This window comes from Sapajus apella, unplaced genomic scaffold (assembly GCF_009761245.1).
Source record: "Sapajus apella isolate SASKATOON/1434 unplaced genomic scaffold, GSC_monkey_1.0 scaffold178, whole genome shotgun sequence".
NCBI lineage: Eukaryota > Metazoa > Chordata > Mammalia > Primates > Cebidae > Sapajus > Sapajus apella.
In genome coordinates this window covers 1004489-1027736 of record NW_022437118.1, presented here as the reverse complement: position 1 = coordinate 1027736, position 23248 = coordinate 1004489, and the positions used below count along the sequence as shown (strand labels likewise).

At 43.3% G+C, this 23248-nt stretch overlaps 1 protein-coding gene across 1 annotated transcript in view; it reads left to right on the top strand.

Moving 5' to 3' along the window:
* KALRN (kalirin RhoGEF kinase) overlaps positions 1–23248 on the top strand; it is a 602830-nt gene that overhangs the window by 524632 nt on the left and 54950 nt on the right. The window contains exons 38-47 of the mRNA XM_032268307.1: positions 6530–6660; positions 11023–11089; positions 13467–13570; positions 13752–13821; positions 14465–14551; positions 15354–15446; positions 16797–16847; positions 17712–17789; positions 21979–22164; positions 22541–22712. Of these exons, the coding sequence (XP_032124198.1) occupies positions 6530–6660; positions 11023–11089; positions 13467–13570; positions 13752–13821; positions 14465–14551; positions 15354–15446; positions 16797–16847; positions 17712–17789; positions 21979–22164; positions 22541–22712 (1039 nt within the window). The remainder of the gene's footprint in view (positions 1–6529; positions 6661–11022; positions 11090–13466; positions 13571–13751; positions 13822–14464; positions 14552–15353; positions 15447–16796; positions 16848–17711; positions 17790–21978; positions 22165–22540; positions 22713–23248) is intronic.

Here is a 23248-nt window from a genome sequence, read left to right as displayed (position 1 = left end):
ACCGCGCCCGGCCTTTTTTTTTTTTTTTTTTAATAGTTTAAGTTCTGAAATACATGTACAGAACCTGTAGGCTTGTTATCTAGGTATATACGTGTCATGGTGGTTTGCTGCACCCATCCACCTGTCATCTACACTAGGTGTTTCTCCTAATGCTATCTTTCCCCATCCCCCAGCCCCCCAACAGGCCCCAGTGTGTGATATTCCCCTCCCTGTGTCCATGTGTTCTCATTGTTCAACTCCCATTTATGAGTGAGAACGTGTGGTGTTTGGTTCTCTGTTCCTGTGTTACTTTGCTGAGAATAATGATTTCCAGCTTCATCCATGTCCCTCCAAAGGACATGACCTCATCCTTTTTTATGGCTGCATAGTATTCCGTGGTATATATGTGCCACATTTTCTTTATCCAGTATATCACTGATGGGCATTTGGGTTGGTTCCAAATCTTTGCTATTGCAAATAGTGCTGCAGTTAACATACATGTGCATGTGTCTTTATAGTAGAATGATTTATAATCCTTTGGTATATACCCAGTGATGGGATTGCTGGATCAAAAGATATATCTGGTTCTAGATCCTTGAAGAATTGCCACACTGTCTTCCACAATGGTTGAACTAATTTACACTTCCACCAACAGTGTAAAAAGCATTCCTATTTCTCCATATTCTCTCCAGCATCCGTTTCCTGACTTTTTAATGATTGCCATTCGAACTGGCGTGAGATTATATCCCATTGTGGTTTTGATTTGCATTTCTCTAGTGACCAGTGATGATAAGCATTTTTTCATATGTTTGTTGGCTGCATAAATGTCTTCTTTTGAGAAGTATCTGTTTATATCCTTTGCCCACTTTCGGGGGTTGTTTGTTTTTTTCTTGTAAATTTGTTTAAGTTCTTTGTAGACTCTGGATATTAGCCCTTTGTCAGATGGACACATTGCCAAAATTTTCTCCCATTCCTTAGGTTGCCTGTTCACTCTGATGATAGTTTCCTTTGCTGTGCAGAAGCTCCTTGGTTTAATTAGATCCCATTTGTCATTTTTGGCTTTTGTTAGCATTGCTTTTGGTGCTTTAGTCATGAAGTCTTTGCCCATGCCTGTGACCTGAATGGTATTGCCAGGTTTTCCTCTAGGGTTTTTATGGTTTTAGGTCTTATGTTTAAGTCTTTAATTCATCTTGAGTTAAGTTTTGTATGAAGCATAAGGAAGGGGTCCAGTTTCAGTTTTCTGCATATGGCTAGCCAGTTTTCCCAATACCATTTATTAAATAGGTGTTTCCATATCATACTATCGTAAATAATATTGCAATGAACTTGCAGATATTTTAAGAAGAGCTGGCCAGGCGTGGTGGCTCACGCCTGTAATCCAAGCACTTTGGAGGCCAAGGCGGGCGGATCACCTGAGATCGGGAGTTCAAGACCAGCCTGACCAACACGGTGAAACCCCGTCTTGAATGAAAGAAAAAAAAATTAAAAAAAAAAAAGAAGAAGAGCTGACTTCATTATCTCTGTGTCTATACCCAGAAGAGGGATTATTGGGTCATATGATAATTCTATTCTTAATTGATTTGGGAACCTCCATTCTGTTTTCCAAAATGTCAACACAAATCTACATTCCCACCAATGTGTACTAGTGTTCACTTTTCTCACACCCTTGCCAACATTTGTTATCTCTTACTTTTGATTTTTATTTTTTGCTGCCTCCCCGTCAGGAAATCAAACCCCAGTCTCTTATTTTTTTTTATGATAGCCATCCTAACAGTTGTGATGTGCAAATTTTTTATTAAAGAGGAGCAACTAAGGGGTGATTGGTTGGTGTGGTAGGTGGTATTGGACCAGCCGGCTTACCCATTGTCTCATCACATGAGCTTTGATCTCTTCCCAAGAGTTACATAGCATATTTAATAAATTCTTGGAGTCCTCCTGTGCACCAGGCTTTGAGATCAAACACAGTTTTCCTTATATGGAGCTTGCAGTGTCTAGGGCTAATGCTCAAAATCCTCTCCTCCCTGGACTGTTGGCAATCATTTTTTCTCAGATTTTTGTCTGACATCTCTCTGTGTGACTTCTGGAGGGATCTTTCTTTTCTTTTTTTTTGGAGACAAACTTGCTGTGTCACCCAGTCTGGAGTGCGCTGGTATGATCTCGCCCCACTGCAACCTCCACCTCCCAGGTTCAAGTGATTTTCTTGCCTCAGCCGCCCAAGTAGCTGGGACTACAGGCATGTGTCACCACATTCAGCTAATTTTTGTATTTTTAGTAGAGACAGGGTTTCGTGCTGTTGGCCAGGCTGGTCTCTAACTCCTGACCTTGGGTAATCCACCCACCTCGGCCTCCCAAAGTGTTGGGATTACAGACGTGAGCCACTGCGCCTGTATTCTTTTCCTTTTTCTTTTTTTTTAATTAATAGTTCTTTTTCTGACTAATAAAAGAAACATGCTTATTAAAAAAAATTTGGAAAAATGACAAGAGTATAAACATAAATCATCATCTAGACATACTCAATGTTGAAATTTTGGTATATTTTCTCCTAGACCCTTTTAAAAATAGTATAGTTAATCATAGAATACTAGTTTAAGTTCTATTTCTCTTTACTGTCATATCAGAGACATTGTCCCAAATTATGAAAGTTTCTTTGGAACATTAAGAATGACATTTCTAAGACTTAAATCAAAACATGTCTTTTCCTGTTTACAACTGTCCCATCATTAGTCTGAGAAGGTAAAGTTTCTACTTCTTTATTTTAATTTTAATTTTTTATTTAATGGAGATGGTGTCTCGCTGTGTTCCCCAGGCTAGTTTCAAACCCCTGAGCTCAAACAATCCTCCCACCTCAGCCTCCCAAAGTGCTGGCATTAGAGGGGTAAGCCACCATTCCTGGCCAAGTCTCTACTTCTTAATGCCATGCAGACAAGGTTCATTATGATCTGATCCCTACAGACTTCTCTAGAATTCTCTTTTCACTCCTCACCTTCTCCTTTAACACCTGCTCATGCAGACTCACAGAACACATAGTTCCTTGCCAACCCCCTTCCCTCACACTGTACTCTGCCCACACCAGGCTACTTTCACCTTCCCAGGCTGCCCCATGTCACTTGCTCCTTCACCCTATACTCACAGTGCTGATCCTGTCTGGAATGTCCTCCCATTGGCACATCCAGTGAAACTCTTCATTTATCCTTACTCAGTTCAAACATTCCCTCTTCCGTTAAGTCTTCTTTCCTTCTCCACCCCACCACAGAGCCACCTGCTCCTTTTGTTCTTCCTCCATTGTACCCTGTCTCTCTAAAACAATGCCCATTTTGTCTTAGCTTATGGAGGGTAGGGAGCTTTGCCTTATTCATCCTCATTTCTCCAGCACTTTGCAAATATTTAGCATGTAGTAGATGTTCAATAAATATTTGCCTGAATTCAAATCAGTGATTACCATACTATGTGATGAATGCTGTGCAGGGAGTATGTAAAGAGTGTTTATAGGTGCCCAGAGGAGGGGCAGGTTATGAGTATATGATCCCAGAGCCAATGCCCAGGAAATATGCTCATTTTAAATATGGGGATGACCTTCCTCCATTCTTCATCACATATTTGAATCTATTTGCATTTCTATTCCCCAACCTTGGACCGACTATGGGAACATTTGTTGTTCCATCCCCATATGCCTTTTCCTTTGTCCTCTGAGACTGTTTGGCCCCTGAACTCCAGTTGGGGCAGAAGTCCTCACTATGGCAGAAACCTGGCCACCACTGCCTGTTTTCTTTCAGGAACAGTACAGACAATTTTAGGTCAACCCTAGTTGCCCTTAGCTGGAGCTCAGTATCCCAACTCTAGCTTAGGTAGCTAGGTCTTCAGGGGCAGTCACTCTTGAATTTTACTACAAGCACTAAAGTCAAACCCGCTGTTTTAGGCAGACTGCCTAGCATGTAGCTTAAGCCAAATTCTTTCTTTCTCTCGTCCTTCTCTCACTGTTGCCATCCCAGAGAGTCCTCCCCTGGAGACAGCTTGGGCTGCTTTGCTCATAGAACAGGTCAGGTAGAAGGAGATGAAAGTATTTCCCCATTTGACATAATGGACTTCTCAGATGTTCATTGTTCTATAGAAAGGTTGAAAGTGGACCACACAAAGCTGGATGCTCCATGGGAGTGCCTATGGGCAGAGATGTCACCCTGGGAAGGGGCAGGAGCACAGAGGAGAACACTGAGCAGAAATCCACTAGAGGAAAGCACTCATTTCTTTTAAGGGCAAAGAGATGGAACTGTGAATGAATTTCAGTAACATCTAATGGTCAAGCAAGTCTATAAACCAAGACTTGTTTCCCAGGCATTGCAGTCACCATGCTACACTCAACAGGCTGCAGAACAAAGGCTGAAACAGGACAATGGGGAGAAAGAAGGGGAAGTAAAAGGCATGTAATCAGATCAATCACCAGCTGGGCTCATCTGCCCGGAAGTCTGTCTCTGGTGATGGCACCAGGAGACATATCATTGGAAAGCCTGCCTGTGTGCTTGGTTGTCAAGCCTCAGCACCAGACACTCTCATTTCCTTAATAGCAGGTTACAGATCCTGTATCTATAAATTTCACTAAACCCTTCTTGACCTTTCCATATTTTTAGTCTATGCTGCTGCTCTGGATATAACAACGTCCATGACTGATTACTTGTTCTGTGAATACCTTTATCTGAAGTTAAAAGAAATTATCTCTCTTGAGTTTGAAGACCCTGTCCTCTTAGTTCCAGTTTCTAGTGTTGGTAACAAATTCATATGTAGCCCTGGGCACATTTTGTCAGTTTGGGGGTGGGGGGGTGGAAGAAGTTTGATATCTCTACTTAGTGTTATGTTTTTCAGATTCAAGTCTTTATATTCTCCATCTTTTCTTATACAGTGGCCCATCAGGAACCTCATTTCACTTTTTATTTCTCTGGACCTTTCTTTTCTACCTCTGTTTAGCCTATGTTAAAATAGAGCAACTAAGAGCATTGTGGCAAATACTCCAAGTGCAGCTCACTGAGGCTAGGCTGAAGCTTTTACTTCCTACTACCTTTTTGGGCTGCTCTTTTTAAAATCTTTGTGACTTTAACCTTAGGGCTAATGTTTTCAAAAACTACTAAATGAAACTGTTTCTGTCAGCAGCAGTGGCTTATTTAGACAGGCATCTTGTAACAGCAGTTTAGGGCCAGGCACGGTGTCTTACACCTGTTATCCCAGCACTTTGAGAGTCTGAAGTGCAAGGATCACTTGAGCCTAGGAGTTCAAGACCAGCGTGGGCAATGTAATGAGACCCTGTCTTTCCAAAAAAAAAAAAAAAAAAACCTGATTAGCTGGATATGGTGGTGCATGCCTGTCACAGCTACTCAGGAGGCTGAGGTGAGATTGGTTGAGCCTAGGAGGTCAAGGCTGCAGTGAGCCATGAGCCTGGGAGATTAAGGCTACAGTGAGCCATGATTGCACCACTGCACTCCAGCCTGGGCAATAGAGTTAGACCCTCTCTCCAAATAAATAAATAGATAGCTAGATAGTTAGATAGACAGACAGACAGATACATGCATGCATATGTACATACATACATACATGCATACATACATATTCTGGCTGGATGCATTGGCTCATGCCTGTAATCTCAACACTTTAGGAGACTGAAGCGGGAGGATCACTTGAGCCCAGGAGTTCGAGACGAGCCTAGGCAACAAAGTGAGACCCTGTCTCTAAAGTAAAGTAATAATAATAAAGAAGAATATAGCCTTAGATTTGTCTCTCATTATTTGTTTTACAGTTGCTCAACTTGACCTTACTCTCCAGCCTTTCTGTGTATCCACATTGCTTCTGCCAGTTTGCATAATGAAATGCTAAATGTCACTGAATAATCCTTCTTCCAAGACACTTGTAAAAGGGTTAAGATTGACTCTATTTTGAGTATTTTTATTATTGGCAGTTCCATCCATGGGGCCAGGGAAAAACCAATCTCATCATCATAAGACGTTTTTAACTTTTCAAAGGGGTTGTATAGCTATTATCTCTGCCTTTTCCTTAGAAATCTGTAGAGAGGGAAGTTCTCATTTGAAAACTGAGAAAAATTGAAGCATGGAACAATTTTAGCTATTTCACATAAATCATTCAGTGACTAGCAGATCTGGGATTCAAATTTAGGGTTTTTTTTACTCTTAGTTCCCTGTAGAGTACCATATTCACCCTTTTCAAAATGTGTTTTCATTTCTAACTGCGTATTTTATATAGAATTGTAATAATTAGCATTACCTCTGGAGCTCTTACCTAGAGATAGTCACTTCAACAATTTCATTATGTCTGGGAAACTGGCAGCACATAGGTGCCAAGTACATCCCGGTTGCCTGAGAAGGTGGCAGCTCTGGGCTCCCTGCTGCAGGAGGATAAAGTCACTGGTCTGCTAGTGCTTCACTGTGGTTTGGTGAGAGTAGCCTTGGCTACTGATTTTCCATGTTGTCTGTGGCTAGGCTTGAAGGACACAGGGATTCCAAATGACTTTTCAAAGTACACTTTTCTAAGGCTGTTTATTCTCTCTTTTCAGAGTCTAGAAGGAGGGTCATACCGGGGAAGCTTGAAAGACCCTGCAGGCTGCCTGAATGAGGGGATGGCCCAACCCACTCCTCCTAGAAACCTGGAAGAAGAACAGAAAGCCAAGGCCCTGAGAGGCAGGATGTAAGTGGCTTCCCCATATTCTTCCCTGGTGCACATGTGAGTGCGGTGGACGGGGGCAAAGGTTGGGGAGAATTTGAGAGGGATTCCCCATGCTGTTTCTACTGACATCGTTCATTCAATGTAAAGGAGACCCAGATCTGTACAGCATAGTACTGATAAACATTGAGCCACTTTGGCACTGACTTGAATGAAGTTTAGGCTAAAGTATATTCTGAGATAGTAGCTATTACTGACAAAGTGTGGTTATAGGTCTGTTAGAAATTTAAAATGTGGTAATAAAAGGAAAATGGCAAAGTTGAGGAAACCATGAGACTATATTACTGAGGGCCTATAGAATCAGAGAATCTCTAGCCATGGCAGAAAGTCTACAGAGGTCACCTAAGAAATAATTTCCCCAAATGTAGAAGTTATATATAGAGAAAGGAGCTGTTATACCACCAAGCAGGTCCTGTCTCTACTCCTTCTCCAAAGGTTTTAATTTTGCATCTGTTTCTGGGATTAGTTCCAAGAGAACTTCTTCTCCACTTTGAATAGTTAGTGGTAAAATATAATTCATAATGCAAAAAAATCCATGTTATGCAAGAGTTATCTATGTGATATGAAATCAATCTATTATTTGAGCTGATCAAGAATATACCAGATACCGCTAGTACAAAAGCAGAACTCCTCCAAAACTTTTATTTTTTTGTTTTTTTGTTTTTTTCTTTGAGACAGGGTCTTGCTTGGTCACCCAGACTAAAGCGCAGTGGCCTGATCATAGCTTACTGCAGCCTTGACCTCCTGGGCTCAAGGGATCCTCCCACCTCAGCCTCCAAAGTAGCTGGGACTACAGGTGTGCGTCACCATGCCTGACTAATTATTTTATTTTTTGTAGAGATGGAGTCTCACTTTGTTGCCTTGGCTGGTCTGGAACTCCTAGCCTCAAGTAATCCTCCTGCCTTAGCCTCCCAGAGTGCTGGGATTAAAGGCAGGATCCACCGCACCCGGCCAACTTTTGTTTTCTTATTTAGGGTTTGACTCTAAAACCCTAGAGTCTGCTTCTGTTGCAATCAGAGCTAGTAATAAGTCTTAGACATAGCTCAGCATGTGAGAGATTATAAGCAGTTGTGAGAATTGGGAAGGTAGGTGTGAAGGGTCCCTCCCTGTTGTTAATTAGCCTGCCCTTCTCTCTCAAATTCATCACTCCTTTAGCCTGGCCACAGACATAAAAACTAGCAAAAATAAGTGAGGCTAGGTCCTTCTGCTACGTGGAAATGTACAAAGTGTCTATTTATGACTATTTATGACTTTTTGTTTCCTAGGAAACAAAAGTGAGAACATCATAGTGAAGTCCTGGCGTGAAAGCAGGGCTATCACTTCATAGTGGAGATGAACAAGTAGCATGTAAATCCTGTAATTCCATATTTGTCCCCTCAACTTTGTGAGTACTCAGGGGAATCCCTAAGAAGTTGGTGAATAGAATAGAGGTTGAGAAATGCCATTCCCAAAGAGAAATTTCCTAGGACTTGTACAAAGCTGAGTCTTCTTAGCTTCTCAGGTTGTTGTTACTGATGAGGCAGAGTTGCAGCTGTTGTCTTTTGTCAAGCCAAAGCAAAGCTTAAGTCAGAAAGGGGACCTCTGAGGTCACAGGTGACCTTGGGCAAAGCCAGTCACTACTCTTAGCATATAGCTTGAACTGGCCTTTGAGCAGTCACTCAAGCCATTGCCCAGATACAAAGACCACAAAAGTTTACTTTCTCTTTTGCCCACTTTACTGATCTCTTCTCCCTCTTCTCATTCTTGCCAAAATCCACACCTCTTCACATCCTGAGCTGTCTTGCAAATGCAGCTGTTAGAGTGTCTCATTCCTCTTACTATGTCTCATCCTTATTCTATCCTGCTGTACTTTATGGCCATGACGAAAGGGTGGGTGTTTCACTATAAACCATATGTGAGGTCAGAGGCTGAGGGGTGTAGCGAACCAAGACTCAATCCAGAAGATGGCAGCAGGACATCAAAGGGTTAAATGAGAACTCCATGGAGAAGAGATGGACACAAATAGTCATTTGTCCAGGAGAAGAAAGAAGTTGAGAATGCAGTTACTTGTCTTCAAGTTTTAGTCATTCATTCAACAAATACTGATCAAACACCAGTTGTGTACTGTCAGTGGGATACATCAGTAAATAAGACAAATAATAACAACAAAAGTCTTCGCTCTCATGACAAGTTTAAATTCTAGTGGGAGAAATCAGATAATAAACAAATTATGTAGTTTGTTGGAAGCAAGAAAAAGAAAAAAATAGAGCAGTGTAAGGGAGATTCAGAGAATAAATGAGGCCGTGTTATAACTTTAAATTGCCCTGGCATTTGCACAGAGACCAGGGAGGTAAGGAATTAGCCATGGAGAAAAAGTGTTCTCAGGAGAGAGAACAGCCAGTGCAATGGATCTAAGGGATTTTCTGTGGAAGGCCAGCCATTCCCCATCACTGTAAAAGGAGGTTAGAAGTGGTTCTAACCTGTAGCTAAAATAATTTTAGTTGGACCAAAGAATAACATTTGCTTGTAAATAACTTATAATAAGAACTTATGAAAAAAAATGCCTGTCAATTCATTTGGCAATTAATTGTGCCCTGCCTTGCGATGCGTGCAATTTAAATTCTTCATGTCACTTTTCAGACTGTCTTTTAATATGTCATGATCTCCCCAGGTACTTCATTAACCCTTCAAGGGAAGAGATGCTAGGTCCACTAGCAGCACCTAATACAGTTCCCTTCTCTAGAGGCTGAGAAGCCAAAGATAACCCTCAACTGTCAGCAAATAGCTTAGGATAAAAATATCTCCTGGAGACAGAGAGCTAGACTTCATCTCCAGAGGGCAATGCCAGCCCCACATTCTCACTCTAACTTTCCTGTGGGTTTTCTTTTGCCACTTTCTACCAGGCATTAACTTGGGCCATGGTAAAGATATATTTAAATGCTTTTATTTGGCCTTGCCAGTTGCTTCCTGTGGCCTAAAACACATGATTGTCTGTGTTGGAGAGGGAGCTGCTGGAAGCGCTGGGTGCACTGATAAAGAAGCGTGTGCTCCTCTGCTTCCTTCCTCCCCATTGCCCAGAGGCCCCAGACCCCAGGAATGTGGTGGCTTCTGGGACTATACAGAGCAAGAATTTCAGACCAATTGCTTCCTGGTTTCAAAATGGTTATAACCCTTATGCTGGGGTCCCACTTGGACATCTCGGAATTTAATCCCTTCTGCTACTTGGGTCCAAAATGCAATTGTGTGGTCCGAGGCAAAACTCATTCAAATCAGATTGGAAGCATTTGACCCCAGTAGGTTGCACAGCACCACCCTGCCCCTGTGCACAACCATTAACATTTTATGTAAAGCTCTTTAGTGTCTGGACAGAAGACAGAAAAGAGTATCTGGGTTTGTGTTTTGAGTTTGTGTGGACTCCCAAGAGCCAGTCAGAGTAGTTTTCCAGGCAGGGGGCTGCTGTGAAAGAGCATGGTCTTTGGACTCTTACACAACTGGGTTCAAATCCTAGCTCTGCTGCTCACTTTGTAATCATGGTCAGGCTACCTAATCTTTCTGTCTCTGCATTTTCATTTATATAAAATAGGCTTTATAATACCTACCTTATTATAAGCATGAGAAAACCCAGATGAAGGGAGTGGCACATAGTAAATGGTAGAAAGAATTAGCAAAAAAGAAACCAAGAGAGCAAATGTCCTTGTAATTGTTAAACCCTGCAACCTGGAGACGGCAGTGCTGCATTAAAGGTGTGATTTTGGAACGTCTGCAGTCTTTTCTGGCCTTGACTGGGGATTTTCCAGGCCAGTTACTATGGAAACCTATCTAAATAATGGCAGCTTCTATATCTTAAAAGCTTCACTTGATATCCATTCGTGCCTTGGAGGCTCACAGGTTGGTAATCAAATGTCTTTCTCCTCTTGTTAAGTGAAGAGTGGAACTGAAATGAAGAAAGAAAAGTCTCATGTGCACCCCTTGGCCTCAAAGCTTTCAGAACTCAATTTTGCCAAAATGGTTATCATTCTTTCTGCCCTCTGTCTGTACAATTGTTCAGTTGTAAGTGAGGAAGAAAGATGTGAAGAATAGAAAGAAGAATGCTAGGTGCTGAGTGTCATTTTTCAATCTGACTATTGTATGTCACCTGGGGAAATCCTTTCTGGCCTTGGTGTCCTCAGCCCTTGAGTAGGACCTTCTGTAGGGAGAGCATCTGTAAGCACCTTTCCCAGGAGATAAGTGTGGGTGTTTTAGGGGGTCTTTTTGTAAAGGTGTCGAAGTAACTTTTCTGTGAACTTAAGTGAAGATTTTGGCTTGACAATGAAGAGGAACACTCATTGTTCTTAATCTCCTGCTCAGGTTTGTCCTGAATGAGCTGGTTCAGACTGAGAAAGACTATGTCAAGGATCTGGGCATTGTGGTCGAGGTAAGTAGAGGGTTTAGGGTGGGTTTGTGGTCATCCAACCAGGAGCACATTGGGCCCTACCTAGGCCAAGGTGTTTTAATCTGACGGTTACATGTACTTTACTCTGTGTACGCAGTGGCAGAAATGAAACTAAAAATGGTAATAAGCAAAATATGTAGGCAATGTTTTTCTTTTCCCCTTGAAATAAGATATTTAAAGGGAAGTAGGGGCCCAAATGTTACAGCATTTTGGGGAGCCTCTTGATTCAAGTGGAGCTCATTCCACTTTGTTTTAGGGGACCAAGCTATTGTCTTAAGAGCTTTTCTTTGGTATTTAACTATGTGGACTTCAGAGTTATGAGCCATGTAGGCATAAAACAGGTCATTCTTTTTTTTTTTTTTTTTTTTTTTTTTAAATGGAGTCTTGCTCTGTTGCCCAGGCTAGAGTGGTGTGATCTTGACTCACTGCAACCTCTGTCTCCCAGGTTCAAGCAATTCTCCTGCCTCGGTCTCCCAAGTAGCTGGGACTGACTACAGGCACATGCTACCACACCTGGCTAATTTTTTGTATTTTTAGTAGAGACAAAATTTCACCATGCTAGGCAGGATGGTGTCGATCTCCTGACTTTGATCTGCCTGCAATGGCCCCCCCAGAGTGCTGGGATTATAGGCATGAGCCACTGTACCTGGCCAAACAGGTCATTCTTTTTTTTTTTTTTTCTATTATTTTTTTTAAGAGGCAGGGTCTTGCTATGTTGCCCAGGCTGGAGTGCAGTGGCTATTCACAGGTGCACTCCCACTACTGATCAGCATGGGAGTTTTGACCTGCTCCATTTCCAACCTGGGCCAGTTCACCACTCCTTAGGCAACCTGGTGGTCCTCCGCTTCCGGGAGATCACTGTATTGATGCCAAACTTAGTACGGACACCCAATTGGTATAGCACACTACAGCCCAGAACTCCTGGACTCAAGCGATCCTCCAGCCTCAGCCTCCTGAGTAGCTGGGACTACAGGCACATGCCACCACACCTGGCCAAACAGGTCGATTTTAGTGGAATCTTAGGGCTTATACTTTTCCATAGATTTTAAGGATAAGTGTTATAGCTAGCAAGAAGACAGATGAAAGAAAAACTCACCAATGAGCAAGGTTGATAGATCCACAGCTAGGAGTCAACTTGGTAATACATTAAATAGCTCTAGTTCTGTAGGGATTCACTTAAAAGAACTTAGACACTTGGATGAACAAGGGCGTGAGAAAGTAAATGGATAATATGGATAGCTTAGAGCCCTATTGTTAATCATCCTGAAAGAACATGGAGTCTAAAAATTCTATGCCTAATGCCTACACTGCCTGCTGGTTCCTTACATTTGGCCTGAGTCCCCATCCTATGAAATCTGCTGACCCAGGGTTTTGTATTTGCTTATCCTGAACCTTAGATAAACAGATTAACCAGGCATATAGAAGATCTGAATTCTAATTTATGGAAAGTTATTCTCATCTTTCTGCGGGGCTGCGGGGTGGAAGAGTTACAACAGTTTCCATATGCAGTCCAGCCGAGGAGTAGCAGACAAAAGAATCTGGAGACTGGGAGGCTGAAATGCAGGGAAGTGAGACATCAGTGGTGCAATTATGAGACAAGTCATCATCTAACACTGGATGCCTGAGTTTTCTCATCTGTCAGATAGGGATAATGCTACCTGTGCAACCTTAAAACCTGATTTTAAAGCAGAAATGAAATTCTATATGATCACATTTTATAGAGTCTAAAGTATTAATATATTAAGGCTTTTTTTTTTTTTTCTTGAGATGGAGTGTTGATCAATGGCATGATCTTAGCTCATTGCAACCTCCACCTCTCAAGTTCAAGAGATTCTCAAGTAGCTGGGATTACAGGTGCCCACCACTATGCCCAGCTAATTTTTGTATTTTTAGTAGAGGTGGGGTTTCACCATGTTTAGTCAGGCTGGTCTTGAACTCCTGACCTCAGGTGATCTTCCCAGCTTGGCTTCCCAAAGTGCTGGGATTATAGGCATGAGCCACCACCCCCAGCCATTAAGAATTATCTCTAGGCCAGACATATCTAGTTCTGAGCCTTTACAGTCCTGATTAACTTGAATTAGGAGAAGGAAGAGGGACACATTGTTGTTTTCTTTGTGCTCTGCTTTCTTAAGGGAACTGGAGACAAAGAAGGGGATCCAGAAACTTGTAAAAGTTTTGTCTATTGCTCTGCATGAGGGGTGGGGGTAAAAGACCTGGTTGAATAGTGAGAAATGATAGAAGCATTTGTCCTCAGACTCCTGCAGAGAGTGTGGGCTCACAGGGGTGCTGTGGTGTGTGGCATGGCCCAGAAAGCTTTCCTGTGAAAATATGTTACTAACCATTGCCTTTGCTGCTGCAGGGCTTCATGAAGAGAATAGAAGAAAAGGGTGTCCCTGAGGATATGCGAGGAAAGGACAAAATCGTGTTTGGAAATATTCATCAGATTTATGACTGGCATAAGGAGTAAGTATTAATGCTGCCCCAAGGATCCAGTGTCCTGGGAACCCAGGCCTCGAGTCCTCTTCCTGCATCTGACTCAAGGGGTAGGGCTTGGGGAGAGCCTACTGTCACTTATCTTATTATTGAGAAATAGCACAGTTCTGAACAATGTGGCTTCCTTCTCTTACCCTCTTTCTCCTTTTAGTTTTTTCCTGGCGGAACTGGAAAAGTGTATCCAGGAGCAAGACAGATTGGCACAGCTCTTTATTAAGCATGTGAGTGTCTCCCATCACCTCCTCCCCAACTCCTTCACTAGACTCATTGACATTCACTTTAAAATTCTGGCCAGGCACAGTGGCTCACACATGTAATTCCAACACTTTGGGAGGCCAAGATGGGAGGATTGCTTAAACCCAATCATTGAGACCAGCCTGGGCAATATAGCAAGACGCCTGTCTCTACAAAAAATTTAAAATTAACCAGGCTGGTGGCACATGCCTGTAGTCCTAGCCACTTGGGAGGCTGAGGCAGGAGGATCACTTGAGCCTGGGAGGTAGAGGCTGCAGTGAGCCATGATGGCCCCACCCTGCACTCCAGCCTGGGTGACAGAGTGAGACCCCATCTCAGAAAATTAATAAATAAAATTTCTTCAATTTCTTCTCTTCTGCCGTTCTTGACTGACCTTCCTCCTCACCCCTCTCTGAGTATTTTTGGTTTTTGTTTTTTTTTTTTAACCTTCTTGGTGATTTGGAAAGTGGCTCTTGCCTACCACACTTATATCCCTGATATTCAGCTGCCTTGTTGTGTCCCCAGGTGCACCTTTGTCCTTTGTCCACGTGGAGGCCAGCACGGCACTCTGAGACTAAACAAAAGACACAAGATGCCTGACTGTCCACATGTCTCTCTCTGCTCTTTCAGGAGCGGAAGCTGCACATCTACGTGTGGTATTGTCAGAATAAGCCACGCTCAGAGTACATCGTTGCTGAGTATGACGGCTACTTTGAGGTAAGCTGTGCAGGCTTTGCTGAATTGGGGTGGGGGGAAAACTGAGGCCAAGATAGCCACTTTCAGAACTATCAGACAGCATCCATCCACAGCTGCCTCAACAGAGAAGTAGCTTCATAGCTAAATTCTCATGAGCACCTTTGCTTGAGAGGGGCTGGGGTGGCCCCGTCCAGTTCTGATTTGAGAAGTCCCCCATTTGCGGAATAAGTCTGAGCACAGAGACGGTTTGAGAAGCTCCAGTTCTTCTTAAGAGACCATAGAGCAGATTGCGCCCACCAGTCCCCCCAGCGACCGCTTACTGAGGAACCTTCTGTTGGTTTAGGGGTTTGCAGCCTTCCTAGTCTCTGCTTGGCCTAGCCTGTAAGGATTTATTTTGCTGGGAGAAGGGCAGCACCATCACTTAGAAAGAGCGCTCAGCTGAGTGTTTGGGGATCTAAGTTTAGGGCTAGGCTCCACAGGCTTGTGTGTCCTAGGAGAAGCCCCTTTTCCCTGCCTTTGCCCTGAAGGAGTGGTGAGAATAAGGCTCTTCCAGCTTGTCTCCCAGAACTGGGGCAAAGACCAAGGTGTGGAAGTACTTGCTGTAAAAGCACAGGAAGAAGGCAGGAAGCCAGTGGTGATGTGTATTATGTGTTGTTCATAACAGGTGAACTGTCATCTAGGCAATTTTATCTCTCACATTACTTAAAGATTCTTCAGCTTCATTGGAAAACATGCAGACCTGTCATCCGTGCCTTTGAACCTAATTCAGAGCACCCCAGTTCTTTAGTTCCTTTTTTTTCTAATATTGCTTCTTGTGTTTCAGGAGGTAAAACAGGAGATAAATCAGAGGCTGACACTGAGTGACTTCCTCATCAAGCCCATTCAGAGAATAACAAAATACCAGTTGCTCCTCAAGGTAAGAAGCTGGGAGCCTGGGTCAGGGCTGAAGAAGGGTCCCTCAAGCCTAGGACAGGTTAGCAGTAGATCTAGGGGCTCTGCCTCCGCCACACTGTCCCAAAGGACTGTGAACAGTGGGACGGGTAGTGGGGACATGGGAACTTTCATCCGTCTGCTGGTTACTTTGTCAGCTTTGCCCCCAGATAAACTGCATGGCTGTTCTCCCTTTAGGTGCGTTGTTACTTGATTTTCTTTTCTCAATTCACGTTCTTGCTTTGCCGCAGTTGTTGACTTGATACCTTTAAAAAATAATAAGAATATAAAATCAGAGTGAAATACAGGGAGAAAGGGAAAGGTAAGGCTTTAAAAACCTTAGATAAGCAATACCTAAAATTATATACATATATTTGAGACAGGGTCATATATATATATATATATTTGAGACAGGGTCTTACTCCGTCCCCCAGGCTGGAGTATAGTGGCATAATCATAGCTCACTGCAGCCTCAAATGCCTGGGCTCAAGTGGTCCTCCCTTCTTAGCCTCCCGAGTACCTAGGACTACAATTGCATAACACACTGCCTGGCTAATTTTTTGTTTTTTGGTCAAGACAGGGTCTCACTATATGGCTCAGGCTGGTCTCAAACTCCTGGCCTTTCAAAGTGTTGAGATTACAGGCATAAGCTATTGTGCCCGGCCTAATTATATTTTAAACAATGGCTCAACTTGATTCATCTCATGGCATTAGGAGGCTAAATAAAAAAGAGAGACTTAACTTTTCTTTCTGTCTTTCTTGTCACAATCCCCCTTTCCTTTCATCCTCTCTCCCCCTCACTCTTCCTTCTCCCATAGCTTTGAAATTTTGGGGCTGGGTGCAGTGGCTCATGCCTGTAATCCCAGCACTTTGGGAGACTGAGGTGGATGGATCACCTGAGGTCAGGAGTTTGAGACCAGCTTGGCCAACATGGCGAAACACTGTCTCTACTAAAAATACAAAAATTAGCTGGACGTGGTGGCACATGCCTATAATCCTAGCTGCTCAGGAGGCTGAGGCAAGAGAATCACTTGAACCTGGGAGGTGGAGGTTACAGTGAACCGAGATCGTGCCACTGCACTCCAGCCTGGACAACAGAGTGAGACTCTGTCTCAAAAAAAGAAAAAAGAAAGTTTGAATATTCTGGGAGTTCTCTCTATGTTATTACATCTTACATGACTCATAATTTCATTTCTCAGCTACTCTAAACCATTGCCACCTCTACTGGGAAGGAAAGTCTCCAGGGTGTTATTGTATTTTTATGATAAGTTTTTTTCCAGCTATTTTACTAATTTTAACCCTTTCCACATTCTTCCCTGCTTCCCCTACTTGCTAGGACTTCCTGAGATACAGTGAGAAGGCTGGTTTGGAGTGTTCAGATATCGAGGTGAGTTTTCTGCTTGTAATGCTTGCTGTTCTTAGGAACCGTATTGGATAGCTCTCTCTAGAGGAGAAAAGATTGTCTCAGGAGGACGCGGATCCAGAGAGACCCCTCTCAGACAGTAAGAGGCTCTGTGAACAGCTTCATACCTGCTTACGGAATGGCAAGTGTTAATGAACACAGTGTTTCCTAGAACTCGAGAAATCTGTCCTAGGCTAGACTAGAGCTTAGCTCCACTGGTGTTCTTTTGGCTCCCAGTGACACATAGTGGGAAGGGATAACCCTTTAATATCCTTCAGAGACTAGGTGTAAGTTGCACAAAGACCCAGTATGCAATTTTATTCATGAAGACAAGAATTATTTGAGTCAATCATACAAAGTATTTCATTTTCACCTCCCTTTCCAAACTCTGTAGACTACTTCCAAGCGAAGTCCTTTGAGACAATGTCACCATGGGATTATTTTAATCCAGAAAGGTTACAGACCATTCTGTTATATTATTTTAGTTTAAAACTTCTAAGTGTTTCACAGCCAGACTAAGCTGTTGCCTGGGCAGCCAGGAAGAAATAGAAGAAAGAAAATCTGAGAAGGCAAGGCAATTGGTGAACAAAAACAGGAACGTAGGAAAAAGAGGGGCTGAGTAACATTCCCCCAACATATGGTCATTGACTGACATGGAGCCCCTGTGCTGAGGACCAACACTCCCCCTCTGGAACAGAAAGGCCCACACTCTCTGAGAGTGGACAGCAGGAACCAGCATCCTGCTGAATAAATAACCAGCATCCTTCCTAGAATAAAGGAGCCACAAGAGATGAAATCCCCGTTTTCCAGCACTGAATTACCAAGAATTACAACTGTTCTTTCCCACAGAAAGCAGTGGAGTTAATGTGCCTTGTTCCCAAACGTTGCAATGACATGATGAATCTAGGACGTCTGCAGGGCTTTGAGGTGAGTCTTTAAGAATGTGTGTAAGCCCACTGTCTCCAGAGCAGGAGGAGTCTGAGCTGTTGAGGCTTCCTCCCCACAAAGCCCTGTGTCCTGCCTCTGCTCCTTCACTCACCATTATGCCTTCATGCCTGGGCCTCTCTGGTGCACAGTCCTGGAAGATACATCTCTCTAGGAAGTCCAGCAATAGGGAGGTCATAAGAAGTTAGCATTTGGTCAGAATTCCAAGGAGATTAGAAAGACCTAAAGTGAGTTTTTTTGTTTGTTTTATTTTGTTTGAGACAAGGCCTCACTCTGTCACCCAGACTGGAGTACAGACTGGTGCAATCCTGGCTTACCGCAGCCTCAGCCTCCCGGACTCAAGCAATCCTCCTACCTCAGTCTCCTGAGAAGCTGGGACTCTAGCACACATCACCACACCTGGCTTATTTTTCAATATTTTTTATAAAGACAGATTTCACCATGTTTTCCAGGCTGGGAAAGACCTAGAGTTCTTTATGAGTGTTTAGACCTGATAGCGACCTCTTCCTTTCCCTTCTTGATTGATAAATGCAGGGACTGTGAGTGACAGGAGGGCTATGTGATAGAAGTAGAGCTGAGCAGGAGAATGGAACACCTACTTTTTGAGAGGGAGGTTCCGGCTTTATTAGTTAAATGAATACTTAAAGCTCTAAAACATTACAGTACAAAATTCTATTATTTGAAGAGGGGAATCAAGTCTGCAGGGAAATGGCTGTGTCCCAAAGATTTAGTTTAAGTGAATATACCAGTTTGCTAGGGCTGTCATAGCAAAGTACCATAAATTGGGCAGCTTAAACAACAGAGATTTATTGTCCCACATTTCTAGAGGCTAGAAGTCTGAAATCAAGGTACTGTCAGGTTGGTTCCTCCTGAGAGCTGTGAGGGAGGGGTCTGTCCTAGGCCTTTCTCTTTGGCTTGCAGATGGCTGTCTTCATGTTCACATGGCATTTCCTGTGTCTTTACATCCCCTTTCCCTCTGTGCTATGTCTGTGGCCAAGTCTTTTTTTTTTCCAATATGGACATGAATCATATTCTGTTAGGGCTAACTCTCATGACTACTTCACTTTAACTTGATTGCCTCTGTAAAGACCCCATTTCCCAACAAGGTCACATGCTGATTATCTGGGACCCTAGGAGCTAGGACTTCAGCAAAGGAATTGATGAGGGACATGGAAGGAGAGAAAACACAATTCAACCCATAACAGTGAACCTTTGAAGAGCAAATTGACTGTCTAATTTAAACCTAATAACTGTTATTAATTCGTATCCAAACCTAATAAATTAACCACATATAGTATGTTTTTAAGATTAATATGATAAAATTGGAACTCACACAATTATTGATTGGTACCTAGTAGCTGTTGATCCCCTTAGAGAAAGATGTGGATCTTTTATTTCCCAGCAGTCCAAAACCTAAGCTTTCATTATTCCTTTTTGGGGCAAAGGGATTCCTAGAATTTGAGATAATTAAGAAATAAATGGCTTTTTTTTTTTTTTTTTCTGGCTAAACTAAAATGGAATAGATACAAGACAGAGATATAATTGACTCATACTCATACCACTGTATAAGTAATTTGGGGGATAGTATATTTAAGTTTGGATTCATGCATTGGATTCATGACATTCTTGAGCCAAATTTCCTTCTCCTCCTTGCCCTTCCAGCCCATCCCACGTGTCCCTGTCTGGCTTCCATTCTTTGCTGTGGCAGGAACTATGTGGACATTTCTTTTTTTAATGTGCATATTTCATAGGCTCTTGGTCTTCTCAAGTAGGCTGGAGACATTAGCATAAGCAGGGTTACTAGATAGACATACACTGAGTTCTTAACCATTTTTCTTAGTCATTCTGGGTGCAGTTTTGTCCTTTTTCCATGGGTATTACATCAGGTCTGAGGCTATTCTGAACAAACCCAAGAGATCCCTTTTGTACTTCAACCTTAAAGACCCATATTTTCTGAACAGGAGTCTGGCTGTGCTTCTCTGGGTCTCTGGAGGAAGTGACCACTGGCAGGAGGAGTGGCATCTGATTGTGTTGTCTGCCCCAAGTTAGAGTTCACAGGAGCTGTGTTGGACATGTGCATGTGCATGTGTGTGTCCATATAAGGACACCCACATGCATGGAATCAAGTTTTAAGTTAAGAACTGTTGTCTCCTGTTTTCATCAAGCCACCAGAACCTGGTTTTTACATTCCTTCAGCCAACTGGGAGAAACAGTGAGCAAGTGTCTATTCCCTCAGCCCATGGCTTTGGGCTTGAGAGAATTTACAGCCTCCCCTCCTCCCATTTTCAAATCCTCTGGCTTTCCATTTGGTGCTGACTGAGCTGTAACCCATGATAGGTTCTTGTGTAATATTAATAGAGCTTTCCTGGCTAGCTGGTCACTGGCTTAATATTAACTTTAGACCAGGGTAGAGATAAGCCTGTTTGGCTGCTGATGTTGGCAGTAAGGAGCCATGATCCAAGCAGAGGGCAGGTGCTACTCAGGAACACAAAAGAAAAATGACCCCTCTGCTGGGTAGTGTTTGGAATAAGATATCACATGGAAAGAATAGTCCACATTTGCACCAAAGGGCAGAGTCATCACCCGAGAAAGAGTACCTGCATTTCAGAGGAGGTCCACTGATTGCCGTCTCTGATGTCGAGGTCTTCTCATTGCAAAGCAATAGAAATGCAAGTCGCTCTGACAGATTCTGGGGAGACTTTCTGAGGTGTGCCATATTCCCTTTGAAGCTGTGAAGATGTCTCTGAAAATCTCATCAGAAACTGGCAAACCAAATAGGTTCTACCTCCTCAGCTGGGTGTCAGGTGGCCTGGCAGCTGGAATCTTTTATTTTATTTTTTTTAATTTTAATTTTAATTTTATTTTATTAATTTTTTTTTTCTTTTGAGACAGAATCTCACTCTCTCACCCAGGCTGGAGTGCAGTGGTACAATTTCAGCTCACCACAACCTCCGCCTCCCAGGTTCAAGTGATTCTTGTGCCTCAGCCTCCGGAGTAGCTGGAACTACAGGCACAACCCATCATGCTCAGCGAATTTTTATATGTTTAATAGAGACGGGTTTCACCGTGTTGGCCACGATGGTTTCAATCTCTTGACCTCGTGATCCACCCATCTCGCCTTCCCAAGGTGCTAGGATTACAGGGGTAAGCCACTGCGCCCCACCTGGAGTCATTTTTAGAAGAATCACAGGACCTAGAAAAGCATTTACCAGCTTATATAATATGGGGACTTAGCTATAGTACCAACTCTACCTGTTGGCCTATAGCTAGAAACTAAGATTTCAGAATTTTCCCTGTCCTAAAATAATTGAAGAAGAGAGGGGAGTGACTTATCGGAGTATTTGTGGACCTGCCTTCATCACTTCCTTTGTCCACAGGTGAGTTCAAGGTTCATGGCCATGAGAATGCCCCAAGTCTTGGACTACTGCAAAGGAGCTAGGCAGGCACAGCTCTCAGAGCTCTGAGGACAGAAAGGCCACTTGTAGCTCCAAGTGTCACCTACGTTCTATTGTCCTTTCAATAAAAACAAGAAGGGCTGGCCAGGTGTGGTGGTTCACGCCTATAGTCCTAGCACTTTGGGAGGCTGAGGCAGGCAGATCATGAGGTCAAGAGATAGAGACCATCCTGGCTAACATGGTGAAACCTGGTCTCTACTAAAAATACAAAAATTATCTGGGCGTGGTGGTGGGCGCCTGTAGTCCCAGCTACTCGAGAGACTGAGGCACAAGAATTGCTTGAACCCAGGAGGCAGAGTTTGCAGTGAGGCAAGATTGTGCCACTGCACTCCAGCCTGCTGACAGAGCGAGACTCTCTCAAAAAACCAAAACCAAACAAAAAAACAACAAACAAAAACAAAAAACAGGAAGGGCCAGGATTATGACTTTCCAGCTAACAACATTACTTCCTGCCTTCTGGTGTTTGCCTGGAGCTATTTCTCAGCGGTCCCATAGCTTGCTTTCCCTTTCCCTCCAGGGCTCTTGTGTGAACAGGAAAGTGGCCAAGGTCTGCCCTTGGATGAGTGGGTGGGTTCTAAGTCAGTCTCTAGAGCCCTGGGAGTTTTGATGTCAGATCTGTTGTCCATATCCCCAGATGAGGAGGTTCTGTGGATCCAGAGGGCAGTGGCCATCTCCCTGTTTTTCATTCACTTCACTCCAGCCCCTCTCTCCTTCAGGGCACCCTGACTGCTCAAGGGAAGCTGCTGCAACAGGACACGTTCTATGTGATAGACCTGGATGCGGGCATGCAGTCGCGGACCAAAGAGAGGCGCGTGTTCCTCTTTGAGCAGATTGTCATCTTCAGTGAACTGCTCAGGAAGGGATCCCTCACCCCCGGCTACATGTTCAAAAAGAGCATCAAGGTGAGGATCCCAGTGGTGATGAGAAGGGGCAAGGAAGACCCCGGTTCTTGGGATGTGCTTCCCTAAAACAAGGCACTAGATGACATCCAGAACACTGAAAATCTTTCAGTCTAATAACCTTCGGTCATGGAGGTTGAACGACAGTGATTATCTGTGAGCCAAAGTGACAGGCTGACCCAGTCTCTAGCATGATCTTGTAGTTTCCCTGAGATCATGTCACTCATCCAGAGACAAAAACCTAACTACTGGCCTGCTAGATCGAGGGCAAAATTTGGAAGCACGTCCTGAAATAGAAACTTTGAGGAATGGTAATGTGTTGCTGATTTTTTTTTTTTAATCTCTTAAATGTAAAAATGATCAATTTGTTTTCTTCCAGATGAATTATTTGGTCCTGGAGGAGAATGTGGACAATGATCCCTGCAAGTTTGCACTCATGAACAGAGAGACTTCTGAGAAGGTCATTCTGCAAGCCGCCAACGCTGACATCCAGCAGGCCTGGGTGCAGGACATCAATCAAGTCTTAGAAACACAGCGAGACTTTTTGAATGGTGGGTCCTGGGCTTGGTTTCTTGCAGGGCCATTTCAGGGCACTCCACAATCTCTGAGCTTCCTTGGGTCTGGGCTCATGGTCAGTTATGAACCCAGATCACATTTGAAAGGAACTCCATCTTTGTAGTTTTCAGAAACACTTTAGAATTCTTCTGAATCTGAATATACAAGTAGAACACATGGAGTATGAAAAAGAAGCTCCATCTTTCTGATGGAAAAGATTTCTCTTTTAGATCACAGGGTGTATGTCTTGTGGCCATCACTACCACCTGGTACTAATTTGGGGAAAAGTCTGAGTTAGGCACATCATCTGTGTCTTAGGGGCCTGCTAGAAATGACATGTGTTTTCCCAATTTTCACAGCTTCTGCAGTGTTAACTAGAGATAAATGGGAGTTTGGCCAATCAGTTCTAATCCCTTCTCTGCTCCCAACAGTGTGAGAGCCTAGATAAGCCATGTTGCTAGTCAACCTTACTCCTTTTAAATGAGATGGTTGCTAACTCTCAATTTCTGTAGTACCCCGAAACTTCCTAGAA